The sequence below is a fragment of the Manduca sexta genome, unplaced genomic scaffold, assembly GCF_014839805.1.
Source record: "Manduca sexta isolate Smith_Timp_Sample1 unplaced genomic scaffold, JHU_Msex_v1.0 HiC_scaffold_28, whole genome shotgun sequence".
Classification (NCBI taxonomy): Eukaryota; Metazoa; Arthropoda; class Insecta; order Lepidoptera; family Sphingidae; genus Manduca; species Manduca sexta.
Genome location: NW_023593800.1, coordinates 376256 through 392429, shown reverse-complemented (window position 1 = coordinate 392429; position 16174 = coordinate 376256). Strand labels below are relative to the sequence as shown.

At 34.4% G+C, this 16174-nt stretch overlaps 2 protein-coding genes across 2 annotated transcripts in view; one reads left to right on the top strand and one right to left on the bottom strand.

The window, feature by feature from the left end:
• Nucleotides 1-842: 842 nt before the first annotated feature.
• On the bottom strand, nt 843-5078 carry LOC119192450. The gene is made up of 5 exons (XM_037446272.1): nt 4971-5078; nt 3582-3669; nt 3146-3331; nt 1878-2028; nt 843-1385 (listed from the first exon to the last, which is right to left on the bottom strand). Exons 2-5 carry the CDS (start codon nt 3660-3662, stop codon nt 1300-1302), a joined length of 504 nt encoding a protein of 167 aa, XP_037302169.1. The 5' UTR covers nt 3663-3669; nt 4971-5078; the 3' UTR covers nt 843-1299.
• A 9150-nt stretch (nt 5079-14228) lies between these two features.
• LOC115447217 overlaps nt 14229-16174 on the top strand; it is a 9458-nt gene continuing 7512 nt past the window's right edge. Inside the window, exon 1 of the mRNA XM_030174207.2 lies at nt 14229-14308. The gene's annotated coding sequence lies outside the window, so the exon portion shown is untranslated. The remainder of the gene's footprint in view (nt 14309-16174) is intronic.

Sequence of the window (16174 nt, the reverse complement as noted above, 5' to 3'; positions counted from 1 at the left end):
AAGCGCGCAGGACTTGATGCACGTTGCATTTGTATTTTTATCAAAATAATGTCGCCAGTGTAAGTGCAAAGTCTGGAAGTTCTTGCGCAATATATTGCTCCGAGAATTTGTTAGTCTAAACACGACCTAATATAAGATATTCTTTGTAATGGCGGGTTATGTTTGTAACAACTTGATTTTGCTGGGTTTTTAGGTACGTCAAATGTGGATAAATCCAGAGGGAAATCCAGAGGGAACTTTCGTATTATTTATTTAATTGATGTTTTACATTCATTGTAGCTATTATGAGAAGTTTGCAAAAGTAAGCCAATAGGAATTGTATTTTATGGCCACTTCATTATTGTTATATGCAAAAAAATATAGGTATATACACCTACATACACACCTACACAGTAACGCTTTTTATCCTCGAAGAGGTAGGCAGAGGCGCAACTGATGCACGCACTTTCTGCAGTGCTTATTTCGACCCTTGATTAATAGGGGCAATGGACATAGGTACATATAATAGAAATATATCTATATATTTCTCTGATATGATTGGAGTATCTAGATACGCAACAATACATTATAAATGAGCGGTCTGAGGAGCGGGTATTGCGGAACTTTTATATATTCACCTAAATACTTGCAAAGGCCAAATGAGCTCTCTTGTTTCTTTTGCGTGCGCTGATAATACATTTATTTTTACCCAAATATCTAGTAAATTGCCCAATGAGACAATCAATCTGGATAAAATGTACGTAGAAACATTAGCAAATCTTTTCCACTATTTTATAGAAATGAATAATACAATTTATAATATTAATTTTTATTTCATCTTAAAAAAATCTTATTAATACTTATCCTTATACAACAATAACGTCAAACGCAAACAACCTTAATTAATCGGACGGTCACAAATTAGTGAAGTGAAACACGATAAAATGGGATGAATGTGTCCCGATTTTTAAAATTAGGTACACGACCGACCACGATCACGACTTATCGGAACGATCGAAACCTTCCCTCTGCGTTCAACGTTGCTAACAATACTTTATAAATAAGAGTAAAGTTCACAGAATGCTTCGCGTCTTCATCCATTGAGCTAATTATTACCTTCATAATGCGATGTATTGTTTATTATTTTGTAAGAGCTCAGGCCTCGAGAGGGGAATGGACATCATGTTGAACACCTGGTGGAAACCATCAAGGAGGTTGCGCTTCATTAAGAGCTATTTATATTATAACGTGCAAGAAGTATTCATGTAGTTGCGACCTCTTTGCTTTTAATAGCGGTTTGAATATTCAAATGTTTCATAGTTAAACGTGAGGATTTCTGTTAGATCCTTTATTTGTCAGCTCGTGGTGATAACTTCTTGCTATAAGTATTGTGTAGGCATACCAGGCTGAAAACAAGGAGAAATTATCTATTAGTAATTGTCACATAGCACATAGTATATCTATTGTCATTTAAATCTGGCAATACCCGAGGCCCAGCATCGCCAAATAAAGGACAATACCAACATGGCAAGATATTTGTCGTCCTTGCTACCGATTGCTTAGTTAGCCATGTTGCAAGCAAGTGTAGATCTTATATATTGGTACTCCAACACTTAGTTACTTCGCTTGTCCCGACTTGCAATCGTTCGTGATCACTAACATAATAAAACTGACAACGCAGAAAATTTGGACAGCTTTACAAAACTCGTCTATTTTATATTGAATGCCGTGGTTTTGTTATAGCTTGCTGCACGTTTAGGCGGCAGTTTGATCAATTTGCCTACGCTCGATGGCCTATGGCGACCATGTCTAACCGTTTATGGGAGGTCGTATCGCTTACCATCAGGCGAGCGGAAAAGTCATATCATCATTAATTGCAATAAAAAAAAAATACTCACCAATGACTCCCACTCTCAAGCCTGTAATGACCCAATCGTGCTGTGTGTAGTCTCCACCATGTTTAGCCACCACGACTATGAAGATTGGTATGTACATAGCATAAGCTACTTTTGAACATATGTTGAAGCCGAACACGCGTTTTGGATCTCTCTGAAAATTTAATGCTATGATTTAAATATAAATCTTATTTTAAATTACTCAGGGACGGAGTAGGCTGCAGTCTTCGAAACGTCGAGATAAAATGGAGAGTTCTAAGATTATACATATACCCCCTTATTCATAGACGTTATTTATCTAAGGATGGAGCATTGCTGTGATAACAATCTGTTTCTCAGCTTTGTTTATCTGACAGCCAACTAGATTAAAGTTGTATCTCAATATTAGGCAATCACAACGGCCCTATGTCTGCGCACTGTGAAGACTGCCATGCCGTCAGCACTAGGAAACAGCCTTATTATCACAGCAATGCTCCGTCCTTAGATAAATAACGTATATGAATAAGGGGGATACTGTTTAATGACTTTGAGATAAAATAATAATGTAACCGCGATAAAATTCGTAATTTTCATAAAAATCTTTATATTACTTCTTATTACTAGTACTTTATGTTTAATAATTTATTGTAATGTTCAATGTTCTCCTTCTGGGCTTCCTGTACTACTTAGAGGGTCTAGGCCATCGTCCCCACGCGGCCAAGCCCGGGTTGGCTAACTTCACATACCCTCGAAAATTTTATGTACATTTTTTAGTTATATAAGTTTCCTTACGGTGTTTTCTTTCTTCGTTAAAGCGAATCATAACTGATAAAATATACACACGTAATTTGGAGAGGTTAGAAATGTGCACCTTATGTAAACAGTTATATTTTATTGTAAACAAAAGTATAACTCTTTATATAAGGTGTTTATCGTCATCGTCATCATCAGCCGCAGGATGTCCACTGCTGAACATGGGCCTCCCTCAATATGTCCAGATCGACCTATAGTAAGCGGCCCGCATCCAGCGACCTTGCGAATTTTATGAGGTCGCCTGTCCACTTCTGTATTATTTGAAATTTCATAATGATTTCTTATGTTTACGCGAATGTTAGACATTTAACTTGAAGACTTTGCAGCCTTCATGGTCACGGGGGGATCAGTCCCCGTCGTTCAAAACGTCGGGAGAAAAATAAAATATTAACACCGCGATAAAATCCGTAAAATAGTTAAATTTAAATTTGAAATTTCAATCATAAATCATACGCAGTTGGTTATAAAATGCAACGTACCTTTCGCAACCCCTCCAGTAAAACGCTTACGATCAACATGGTGATCCAGTGGAAGGCTGCGACAGTAAAGGCTCCCAGCCTCTCCCCACCACCTTCAATGTTATACCGACTCTTGTCGTTCATAGCTGCAGTGTACAAATGAAAAGCAACTATTGTACTACAAAAGCACTCCACCATTTTAAATATCTGGAAAATAATAAGAAAATTGTTAGACGTTGAGGTGCGAAACTGTCTGAAGCGTATTTTTATTGCGTGGATACTATGACCAGCCTTTTGAGGTCATGGGTTCGAATTTCGAGTCGGGCATTTATATTGGGTTTTTCTGCTCAGTATCAGTCCGGAGTCTGGGATTTGTGCCCCATTTGGGGATAGGCTTGCTTTCTATCAATAATACCACCAACACTTTTCATTTAATATAAAATAAGATTTAACTTACCGCTAAAATAGTTCCTATAATCGCACAGCCGGCCCGAAGACCAACGCAGAAGAAGCAACGGGAGCACAGGCACTTCGACATTTTATATCTGAAAAATAAACATATAGCACAAACATAGCATGTAGGTCATCTAATAAGCGATAAAAATCATAACTAGGTATTGCTCGCGGCTTCCTCTGCGTGTAGAGTTTTCTCTCTACAAAAGTACGTAAAACACTACAGATCCGCAGCGTCATGTATATGTCAGTGCCATGTTCAAGGATTACGAGCGCCTAAATAACTCACCGGAATCTCCGGTGTGTTTGTATAGGCCAGCCCTTGTCAGCCTAACAAACGTACACCATGTTAAAAAAAAGAAAATATAAAAGTGCCTTGTATTTAAAAGATCAGAAAAGACAATCCTACGGGAGGAATTGCCGAGATAGGTATAGATTCTAATGCTCTTTGCTAATAGGGCTTGGACTATCCAGGTGACAAATTTCATCTGAATCCGTTCAGAAGTTTCTGCGTTGATTTCTAACAAACATTCAATTAATAATCTTAATACGACGCATTCTCATGTAACTTCGACTAAGAGATGCGTGCCGAAACCAAAATCAAAATTACCTTCTTTCTATCTTAAACTCTCATTCCTTTTAATTTCATCTATTTGTTATTGATTTCATTTATGTAAATAATCGTGGGAAAACCACAATGATTTATAAATTTTGAGGTTATGCAAAGCGAATGTGTTTTCTTTATGCTAATAATTAATATTGTAATTTAAAAAACAGTGGTTTCATTTACGATATACTTTTCAGTACCTAATATTTATCGTCGTATAAAAAACGGCCCATATTCCTAATTTTATAATAAACAGTGTAAATTGAAATAAGTTAGATAAAATATTATCAGTTTCACTCAAGAATTGTACAGTGACCTGTAGTTAATAGTTACTGATAGTAAGTAGGTACATTTATACACATGAAAGAAAAAAACAAAATATTCGAATGAGGTTTAATTTTTTTTTAAATATGAATGATACCCCATGGATGGTTTGGCTGTTAGAATTTGATTAACAAATATAGACTTTATTTCATGTTCATTAAAGGCGCACCCAAAGGGCTGCCGGCAGACGCTTATCAGTTGACGTTAAGAAATGGGATTAATTTGATAAATGATTACTTTTAGGACAATATATTATAAAATCCCGAAGTTTAAAAATTCATTCCGAAAATTAATTAAATTTACCACTCTTGTTTTTGTCTCACATATTTCTACTTACATTATTTGATATAATATTTGTTATAACTATAAATAAATATTGTTTAATTAACTTCACTACTACGATAATATTTATTAATAATTTATCACTTTTGAAATGGCAAAAACAAACTAGAAATAACTTACAATTAATATTCAGCGCTGCAAGAGGACTTCTTGTGAAGGCGATATTTGGATAAATAATCGACGCGGGCGCATGTTAACATGTGAACTTTTATCGGGGCTCCTATTCTGGGAATTACACTACTACGCGTCCATATTAAAATCTAAAATAACACGCCCAGGAGTTGCACAATGTATAGTCAATTTTATCATATGCCTTAATTTGTTATAAAAAAAGCGGTGAGTTATGTTCAAATCTTGAACCGTGGGATTTGGAAGTCTGTGTTCATATCTGATATAAGTTATGAACTGTGATACGGATGAAATAATAACGAATGTATTTTTTTTTGTTGCTTTGAATCATTAGATGAGCTTGCCGTTCGCCTGATGGTAAGCGATACGACCGCATTTAAACAGTAGAAACACCTTGAATTACAAAGTGTTGCTTGGTATTCCACTACGCTTACCATCCTGAGACATGAGATTTTAAGTTTCATTATGTCCAGTAGTCCCTGCTGCTTGGAAGCAGAAATAGACATTGTGATGGTACCTTCCTAGGCGGTCTCTCACATATGAGATACGTATCACCAGGGTTTTTTTTTGGGTGAAGAAATTTCGAGATGTTTTTTTAATACGTAAAACAAGATTAAGGTGCGCTAAATAGGACTTCAAATTTGTAAATAGTATGGAATAATCTGTGAAATCGTGAAAAGCATTTGTCTTATGCTGTTTTTGTCGATTGTCAACGAACTTTTTCTATGAAACTGTTAACGATTAGCTCTCGTATTTTCTTTATAATTGTGGATATAAGAGTAATAACGAATAATTTCGAATGCTTTGTTTAACATCCGTTTCTTGTTGTAAAAGTAACTGTTTAACCTAATATCTGCAAGTGCAATCTTTTTTCTTATCTGTGGCGAAAAAAAGAGGACAAAAGAATTCACATTTGCCACATCATTTCCATGAGTATTCATCTCCTACAGAGCGTATATCGCACTCTTAATAAAATAATGACCTATTTCAAAATGGTTAATTTGTGGCAGTCGTCGGAAAAAAATTTTTGTTTGCTACCTTTTTTTAAAGTTGCTATAAAATTGAGCTTATTAAAGATAGGTAAAAAATGAAACCTATTGCGTGAAAAAAAAGGGAATAAACTAAAAGGTCGCAAACAGAAATTGGTGGTTTGACGATTCCCACAAATTGGCAATTTTGAAATAGGTCATTATTTTATTAAGAGTGCGATATATATATTAAGTGGGTGGCATAAACATAGAACCTGTACACGTTTATTATTATTTTTGTTTGTGTTTAGTATTTTTTGTTGTTGCTTCGACTATATTAGATTAGAGGTATGTAAAATAAAAAGGTATAAATCCTTTTCAATAACACCATTCAATAAAGAAACAAGAACAATGCCGGGCTTTTCGAATGCTTCCCTACCTAATGCCTAGTTCCTGAGATTGCTGCCTTGCCTGGTTTCTTTGCTGACATTTAGTCATTTCAAACTGAACTCTATCTACTAAGCTGGAGGGACAAAATTCAAGGGATTGAAATGACAATAATTATTTTTAGGATTTCCCATACTGATTGCAATAACATTGTACTGTTTATTTAAAGAACAATATTAACACTGCTTCAATCAAAATATTTTGACCGCATATTTATGGCCTAATAATATTTATACGTTTAATTTGCTATAGTAAAAATAATCGCTTTAATTGTGTACAAAACTTACGAATCTGAGTGTTTCAATGTCTAAAGGATCGTCCACGCGCAAACTCCGAGGAATTCGATGAACCAGTCAAAATACGTCATTCGTAAGAATGTCAAAAGAAGTTTGTTCTGATTGGTCAATTTCCGCGATAGATCAAAAAATCGATTGAGATCGTTTATTGAGAACGCCGGTAACACATTAAATTACGTCAACATTCCTAAAGATTCTCTGGAGCTCGCGCATGGACTATGTGTGAAGTCTACCAAGCAGGGTGAAGCAAGCGTGGTTTATTTATTCATTTATTTCAATTACTTACATTAATGGATGAAGACCTAATAACAATTTCCATTAGTGTTAACCCTGTACTGTGTAATTTGCATTTGTTTGACAGTTTTGGTATTTGCAACACCACTCAGAAATTTTATTATGCTCTGCATGTAGGGTTGCCAATATGTACGAGAAATAAAATATATTGAGGTGGGACAATTAAAATAAATTGTATTAAAAAATAGTATGTAATTATTATATGTTAATCAAAATTAAAATACATGAACTAAGCAAATAAAAAACTTGTTCGTATTTATTTATTTATAGAAGGTACGATCGATAATTGATAGCCTAGTTGGGAATGAAACGGACTGCCGAGAGGAAGGAATACACCTTTGACTATTAGAAGTTACTATTGTACTATTTATCAATCATTCCTCGCGGTAATGCGGAAGGAAGACGATGAAAGCAATATTTTGTACACTTTTTTTAGTTAAAAAGTAAACAGAAAAAGAGCATGAAAGAGTATAATACTGCTTTAAAAAGTATAATTGGCAACCCTATCTTTACTGCGGTCGTTACGCTTTAAAAATATAATATAAACACACATTAATTAGGTATTTCCGTAGTTTATCCTGTGAATAAGTTTTGATAAGAAGTTATTTATATTAATGATGAAATTTTGGGTCATAGGCTATCGCGTGCGTGTTACGTATCAATGCAAAATATTTGTCATAATCTTTGTTGTAGTTGGCGGATCGGAATTCGATTTCCGGGTCGGGTTGATTTTCGAATTTTGATATCATTTGTATCGTCCCAGATAAAACCATTACTTATTGAGTATAAAATCTATGTTTTCTTTTTTTTATTGGGCGATAATGGATACTGTGGCACCCATCGATATATATGTACTACGTACTAGATTTGGCGTTCCGAACATTCATTGCGTTCAACTGAATTGAACTGCAATCCATTCAAGCTGACTTTAGTATGGTCAATATTTACAGCTTGTGTACGGAGTAAACGTGTGTAACCGGCCAAGTGCGAGTCGCACTCGCACACCTAGGGTTCCGTACAAACCTGTAGGTATATAAGTAAAAGTTCACCTATCACGACATTCGAGTCATAGTTATGGTATTTTTATTGCCAAATGAAATCCATAACATTACTGATAAATTAAATACAGAGAAACTGAAAAATATCTTCTATTTAATTTGTTTTGTTACAAAGTAATGCGGTTGCTATAATGTCACAGAGTAGAAGAAAAAAAAGTTAAAACGGCAAAGTGTGAGCGAGCCTTCAAAGGCGCCAAATTCGAAATTACATTTAACAATTATAATATGGAAAGCTGGAGAGGCATAAATTAAAGACAAAGGTCTAAAAAAATGAGATTTTCGGAAATTTTTCCTTGCTATAAAACACTGCTTCATGCCAAATTTCAAGATTCTAGGTCGACTGGAAGTACTCTTTAGGTTTTGATTCCCTTGCGAGTAGTTGCGAGTTTGAAAATATGCGGCTTAAATTGCTGTTTCTTTTGATTGCGTTGACATAGAACTTTGATTTTGTTACAGCTTAAAGGTAATATAAACTTGACTATTTGATATGAATTTCAATTGAATACTTCTACGCTTTCATGAGGAAAGGGGTAGTCACTTTAAAATAATTAAAAATATTTTTATTATGTATATAATGTAACAAAAAATTTACGGTTTTCGTAAATTTTTCCTTTATTTGTACTATAAGACGTTGCTTCGTAGCAAATTTCAAGATTCTGAGTTCACGGGAAGTACCTTGTAGGTTTTGATTCCCTTGCGAGTTTCGAAAATTTGCAGCATAAACGGCCGTATCTTTTTATTATGTTGGCTTAGAAATTTGAATTTTTCACAGCTTCAAGGGACAGTATACCTGAGTATTTGATATAATATAATATATAATATAATATAATAAATTTCAGCTTAATACCTCAACGCGTTCTTGAGAAAAAGGGTCTTGACTGACGGACGGACAACGAAGTGATCTTAGAAGGGTTCCGTTTTTCCTTTTGAGATACGAAACCCTAAAAATGCCGTAGTATCAAGCAAACGTTGACCTTAGTGCGTTTATCATAATTGGCCTCAGATTTTATTATATTTATTTTGAACTGTTAATGATAACTCTTAGGAGACAGTAGATGCCCGTGCCCAGTAGTGGGGTAGGTAATATACAGGAACATCTGATATTGCGTTAATTAATGAAACGACATCTTCTTGAAAGTAATAGTTTACAGTAAATGACTAGAACCGTAGATGTAAAATAAAAAAGTGTAAGTTCGAGATAAAATAACACGGTCACGGGTCATTCACTTAAACATAATAAAGCATTCATAAAAAAAAATAAAGCATTTTGGAACGTACGGTTAGTTGTGGCACGGACTGCCGAGACGAATGTCCGCAGGTTCAAATCTCAAGGGCACACACCTGATTTTCCTAAAATTATGTGTGTATTCTTTGTGAATTATCGCTTGCTTTAACGGTGAAGGAAAACATCGTGAGGAAACCTGCATACCTGAGAAATTCTCTATAGGAATTTTCGAGGGTGTGTGAAGTCTACCAATCCGCACTAGGCCAGCATGGTGGACTAAGGTCTAATCCCTCTCAGTAGTAGAGGAAGCCCGTGCCCAACAGTGGGACAGTTTATAACACAGGGCTTATATTATATACTACCACTATTAAGAGAATTGGTCGCAGCTGCATTATCACACTTTTAGTCAGAAAAATACTCAAGGACACGCCATATTAGCACTGGACTACAAAATTATCAAAACTCAGTAAAGTAAAACTGGGACTTCTGTGAAAACATTCCTTATTCACAAATGATTTTTGTCACAATGTCAGGAAAGAAAAAGACAAATAAGTATATGTGATTAGCCGCAATGTTAAAATTACACTGTAAACCGAACTGATATTTTGCATGATATATAGGTTTATAATAGGTATTTGGCCTGCCGTGATTCATAAGATCTTCGCTGTGCTTGATTGTTTGCTTTTTTTTATGACTACGTTTGTTAGCCTGACAAGGGTCGGTTTATTACACAGGACTTCTGGGTGAGTGCAATAGGCGCTCGCAACCCTTGAAAATTAAGCGACCATATTGAGGGCAACCCACGACCGGGCTACGAACCTCGGCTCAGGACAGTCACTGGGAATGGACGGACATCCACCATTAGGGATAAGCGTAGGTACTAACTACTAGGTACTAAATATAATCTATCCATCACCGTATTCGTCCGACACGCCAGTAGGAACGGCTGGAACTACTACTAGGGTCGGGAGGACGAGGAACTCGCGAGGTTTTCGGCAGCGTGGTTGGAACTGCGGTCTCGTCGAGTATTCGATGAAACGGCATCGGCGTCTTCTTATATTATCTAAGTGCAGTAAATCAGAGCGCGATTTAATTCGATTGTGTCGCCATCTATTGAACGCTTATGATAAACTTGAATGCAAGACAAATAAAAGTGGCCCTGCTTGTTTTGCTTGTTACAGTTGTTACTTGTAAATAAAAACATGCGAAACAAGAAGATTAAAAAAGCAAATAATTATAAATTTCATCTTTTTTATATTCCGTATTTAATTTGAATATACCAGAAACCAGCTCTACATTTTGTAATAGAGAATGGAAATTTAAGAGTTTTATTGACTTCGACTACCTTGTGACTTTGTGCCTGATGTTTATTCTCCCCCATCTAATGGGTTTTATTAATTAAAGACCGCGCTATGTTTTAAAATAAAAAAAAACCTATTATAGAGAATTGAAATGTTATGCAAGGGCGCAAATCTTGCAAAAAAATATGTATTATGTGATATAACTATTAGATAGAATTGTATTCGCTAGTTTACTTAAGTTCTTTATTTAATAATCTCTCGAATAAGCAAAACTACCATTTTCCCTGAAATCGTTAATTTTTATGGTGATCTTATTCGACACAATTTAAAATTTCGCTATAATAATAATTATTGTCAAATATCGTACTTTATTCCGCTTTTCATTTGTCTTTTCACATTCAGATAGCAGGTCAAAATGTTTGAGCAAAACAGGAAAAATAAGGCGGCATACAGAATTCACACTTACTCAGGCCCTAGGGGATCACGGCAAACAATACAAGCAGCTTTAAAGAGGTTTCATAATGAACAGTCTTCGTAAGTAAACATGAACGTATGGGTTGCATAATATAAAAACCATGATAAAATTCACAAAATAGTTTTATTTTAATAGTTTAAAGAAGAATTGGGTTTTAATATGCAGAAAAATTCTCAGTCATGTGATTGTTCCCAAATCAAATATTTCATTTTGTTTACTTGGACGACATACTAATTCCAGTTATTGTAATTTAAAAACCAAACTACTGAACCATTTTTGAAAATAAAATCTATAGGAACAATCTGCAAGTATATTCTTTCAAATAAAAAAATATTGTTTCATACTGGTTAATAGTTAAGTAACAAACATTAAATTAAACGTCAAATTGATACCCTCCACTTTTTTGTTGAAGTTGGTTAAAAACAATGCATATAAAAGAACATGGTGGCTGCAAAATTTTATTGGGCCATTTAAGACAATAGAATCTGAAATTATTGTTAAAGAATTTTAAAGGACTGAAGAAATTCAAAATCCGTTACCTAAATTTTATTAGGGATAGAGATTCTTGTGTTTGCTAAATTGAAAGAAAGGTATTACTGCTCTTCCATTTGGCTGGTCTTGTCATTTTTTTATTGTGAGTATATTATGTAGTAATTGTTTTTTAAAATTTTGTTAAACATATAATATTATGTGGTTTGTTCTCTATAATAAAAATACAAAACTGTAACTTAATTTAGAAAATTTAGAAGAAAACTAGAAAGTTATAGAAGTGTAAGATTTTTTTGAATTTAGTTATATTTTATATATAATAATAATATACCTAAATACCTGTATGAAATAAAATAACTTTATTAAAATACTGTATTTTTAATTATATAATAAATTATTGCCAATTTTTCATACCGAATCCATGACTAATCTACACTAGTCGGGATTATGTACAATAGATTAGCTACAATTTTCAAGACCTCTGTTTTAGCGCCATCTAGTAGTTCTTATAAATAACTTTGGATACGGTGCTTGCGTGAATTTTCGATTTTGCTTATTCAGCTATCGTAGTCCAAGGTATTACTCTGACATCAATTGTGTTAGAGAAAAATGAATGTGTAGGATAAGTTGTATAATATTGTTATTTTCGTATGGAGTTAAAACGTGTCAGTTACGACATCGACAGCCAGATGTCGCAAAAAAATAAAATTAAAATAGGAAATTTAATTAAAAATGGAAAAATAAAATATTAGAAATTAAAACTAATTAAACTATGTCAATAATTGATTGATGTGAGAGCAGAAGTGCGTGGCGGCTGTTACGGCGGTTTTATGTGCCCTATGACGTCAATGGTGCTTACGCTCTGCTGATGATGCATCATATGAAGCTTCCTTTGTTTATGGGGCGATGCATTCGTAGCGCTTTCCATATACTAGCCACGGGTCGGACGGGTAATACGTCTCAAAACAATATTTTGCATGTTATTATAATAAATGTAATATAAGTGCCTTCAACGCCATCTAACGACAAGTACGGTAGAGCTGATGCTTCCCTACTACTACTTTATACAATGTATAATACTTCGAGTAAAGTACGTCCCTTTTATTTTATTTTCGTGAAGGTAAAAAAATTAGAACTCAAAGGTGTATATTAAGCGAATTAAAGCTATGAATTTGATCAGCTACTTATTTGGCTAAATATATACATAAGTAATCACATAAATAAAAAGATGCAAATAATATTTAGTGCGTCATAGGATTGGTTCATCGCAAGCAAAAGCATTTTAATAAGTACATGCCAGTTCAAATCTATTAGACCTATATATAAAACCGTAACTTTAAAAATTAGCCCCTTACGAATTGGCGGAATTATAGTATGAAATAAGAAATGCCTCTATCTAGAGATACTGTTTGAATTTCTTGCATGCAGCCTTTAGTAATTTTATAAATAAAGTTATTCAAAATGCGCTCTTTTCAAAGGACATCTGATTACGACACCCACGGAGATTTTGGAATGTATCCTCACTACTTAGAAGGTCGAAAGGGTCGTCTGTGGGTTTAGTAATGGAAGTAGACCTGAACTAACGATCTAATGAATGGAGATTACACTTGGAAGAAGGATTGATTGCACTTCCAGCAATTAGTAAATTCAACATCAAAACTGTTATATCACAACGGTTTTTCTCTTGGTAAGAACCCGGTCGATCGACTTACTGCATAAAACCAGCTGTCCATTTATAAATGTAGGGTCATTTTTACATAACGTTACCTAATGAAACCACATAATAGCCGTCTTACCCTATGCTAACATTACGTCAAATATCATAAATTAATAACAAAAAAATCATTAAAAATCTAAGTATTCTGTGGTTAAGTATAATTCATTAACGCAATGCCAAAATTACCCTGAATTATTATTGATTTTTTATGTTTACGCGAATGTTAGACATTGAAATTAAACTAATTTTCGGATTCTATCGCGGTGTTAGTATTTTATTTTCTCCCGACGTTTCGAAGACTTTGCAGCCTTCATGGTCACGGGGGGGACTGAGGTGTTGTTCATCCGTAAAGTCAAAGTTACAATATCTACCTACATTTTCAAATATACAACTTTTTTAAATTTTAGCTGTTTACGGTCCGATCTACGCAGAATGAGCTCACAGTGTCTTGAGGTCTGGCAGCCGGTCTTTTGGGATCCGATTTAATTAAATGTAGAACAGGATCCCAGGCTTGTGCAAGCTTCCAACCATCTTCCCTATTGAAATTTGGGTGTTTTTTTTAATTTCAATAGCCTCGCGAATCATCCTAGGCAGGAATCGGTGATCTTTGGCAAGGATTTGTGGCTTGTCTAATCGCAAATAATGATTGGAGCCTCCTTCAGAATGTTCAGCGACTGCAGACTTCGTAGAGCGTCGGTGTGTGTCCTGTATTATTATTACTGTACGATTTAAACATAAACATGCCGGCATAATTGTGTACTGGCAAAGGGATAATCATTTCTCGTCAGTCGAAACTGTATGAGTATAATATAGACCGGACCTCTGCCTCTTTACTCTCAGGTGCCTGCGGTCACTTTACAGTGGTCGTAAAAAAAAAACTGAAAAAAATCGTTGCCTCATTATTTTCAAAATGGCGTAACAAGTTCCTTAAACAAGAATTTTGTGAGACGGAAAACCCAAAGCTTTTAGTAGTATTATAAGTGTGTCGGACGGCACTCCGCGTGCATTCCGTTACTTTGCATCAGAGAAAGCTGTTGTGTTGTGAAATATATTTTATACGTGAGTAGTACAATAATTGTGTTTTAAAAATTATAAGTGGTTCAGGATAAATGCTGATAAGTCCAATATTGGTATTTAAGGAATGAAATACAAAAAAAACCTTTTATTTCATATAATATTCATTTCACGTCACTTCTTTTATTAATTTATTAATTAGTTATTACATTAAATTTAATTATACGCAGACTTGGGATGAATGGCTTTAGAATAATTAAAATACAAAATACTAATATCTCATGTAAATGCGAAATATAAAATATTTTTAAGTCGCGTATTTGAAATATAAAATACTATTTTTATTTAAAATACAAATTACAAAATACAGTCCGTCAAACCTTTTAATCAGTAAAAGAAGAATTTCCTTTCATGAACACTATATTTTTAAATGTACTTACTGTCAGACAACTTGTTGAGAATGAATAATTATTTTCTCAATGACGCATCCATTAATAAGATCTCTGAATGTATTTATGGCAAAATGTGTTTTGAAACCATAAGTATTTGAAATACTAAGTACAAAATACCTCAGCGTCAGGTATTTCATATGCCAATTACTTATAAATTACAGTTTTAAGTATTACATGAGGTATTTATAGCTTACTGCTTAGGTACCAATTTTAAATAGTCACAGACAGTAATATTAATAATCGGTATATTAGTCGTTGGTATTAGCGCCAGGAGGGGGGTGCAAGTAGGTGCACGTGCACCCCCCTGTCCAGAAACAAATCACAAAAAATATGAGTCACTGAACGATTTGCAACAATGGGAACTACTCACCACAGAGGTTTTATTATGAAGCATTTTCAAAAACCGCGCAATGAATTTGAAAATTAAAACTTAATGATATGTATGGTGCGTAAGAGCGGATGCACTTCGCTAAAACTAATCTTGGCTGGGCCCATAGTCGTTGGTAATCAGGTGTTAAATAAATTATAGGTTGAATTAAAAAAAAATGTTATTTTTTTTTTGTGTTAAAAATAGACTGTCTCCATGGTGTAGTTGTGTTCCGAACATGGTACCGCAATGTGGTGTTTACACTTCTGCTTACCCCTGAAAAGGGAAGAAGGTGTGATGTTATTAACGGATTTTAAAAACATTTCTTTGGCACCAGTTTGGAAGTAAATTACTTCAAATGAAAAAAAAAACCAAATGGGTAAATAAATGACTTAGTTCTGGAAACGAACATTTATAAAATGAAATATACGTGGAATTGAGCACTTCCTCCTTTTTTCTAAGTCGGTCAATAAAGTTCAAGGTTCCCATTAATACAAAGTGCTGTTGGAGCAAAAATGAAATATAGTTTGTAACATGAAACAACAATAAAATATTTTATTTACGCAAAAATGCGAACGCAGTGTTAACTAATCATTTGAAAGAAAAAAATTGTAGTCGTAAAACGTTTTGATCCACGTGTTTTGTGATTAACAACACGCGTTATATATATTTTTTCAATCAGCATTGTCCATAACTGGTTATGGGCCCCTTATAATGATTGTTCCGGTCTTTAGCTCCTACAGAAAAAGTTTGGATGAGGTCACCATTTTGTTTTGACTCAAAAATTGCTAGCAATGAATGTTCTTGTAACCTGTATTCAAAAAAGCTCACTCAGGCTCGGTGGTGTAGTTGTATAGCGTACGTGGTATGATTGCCGTTCCAAGGTCCCAAGTTCGACCTCCAGGTCGGGTAAATATTGAGTTTCAATGAGAAGATATAATTAGTTGTAATAAGTTATTATTTCCTATGTAAAGTCATCACTATTTTTGGAAATCATCACTCGCTTTAATTGTCTAAGCTATAGAAATGAAAACTGCGATAGCATATTAAGGTGTGGAACAGACTGATGAGACGAATGTCCGCAGGTTCAAA

Coding starts and splice junctions, on each gene's coding strand:
- LOC119192450 (XM_037446272.1), bottom strand. CDS start 3,662: ATGTCGAAGTGCCTGTGCTCCCGTTGCTTCTTCTGCGTTGGTCTTCGG. Junction 2,029..3,145: donor TACTGGAGGGGTTGCGAAAG/GTACGTTGCATT, acceptor TTAAATTTTCAG/AGAGATCCAAAACGCGTGTT. Junction 1,386..1,877: donor CTTGAGAGTGGGAGTCATTG/GTGAGTATTTTT, acceptor CCTTGTTTTCAG/CCTGGTATGCCTACACAATA.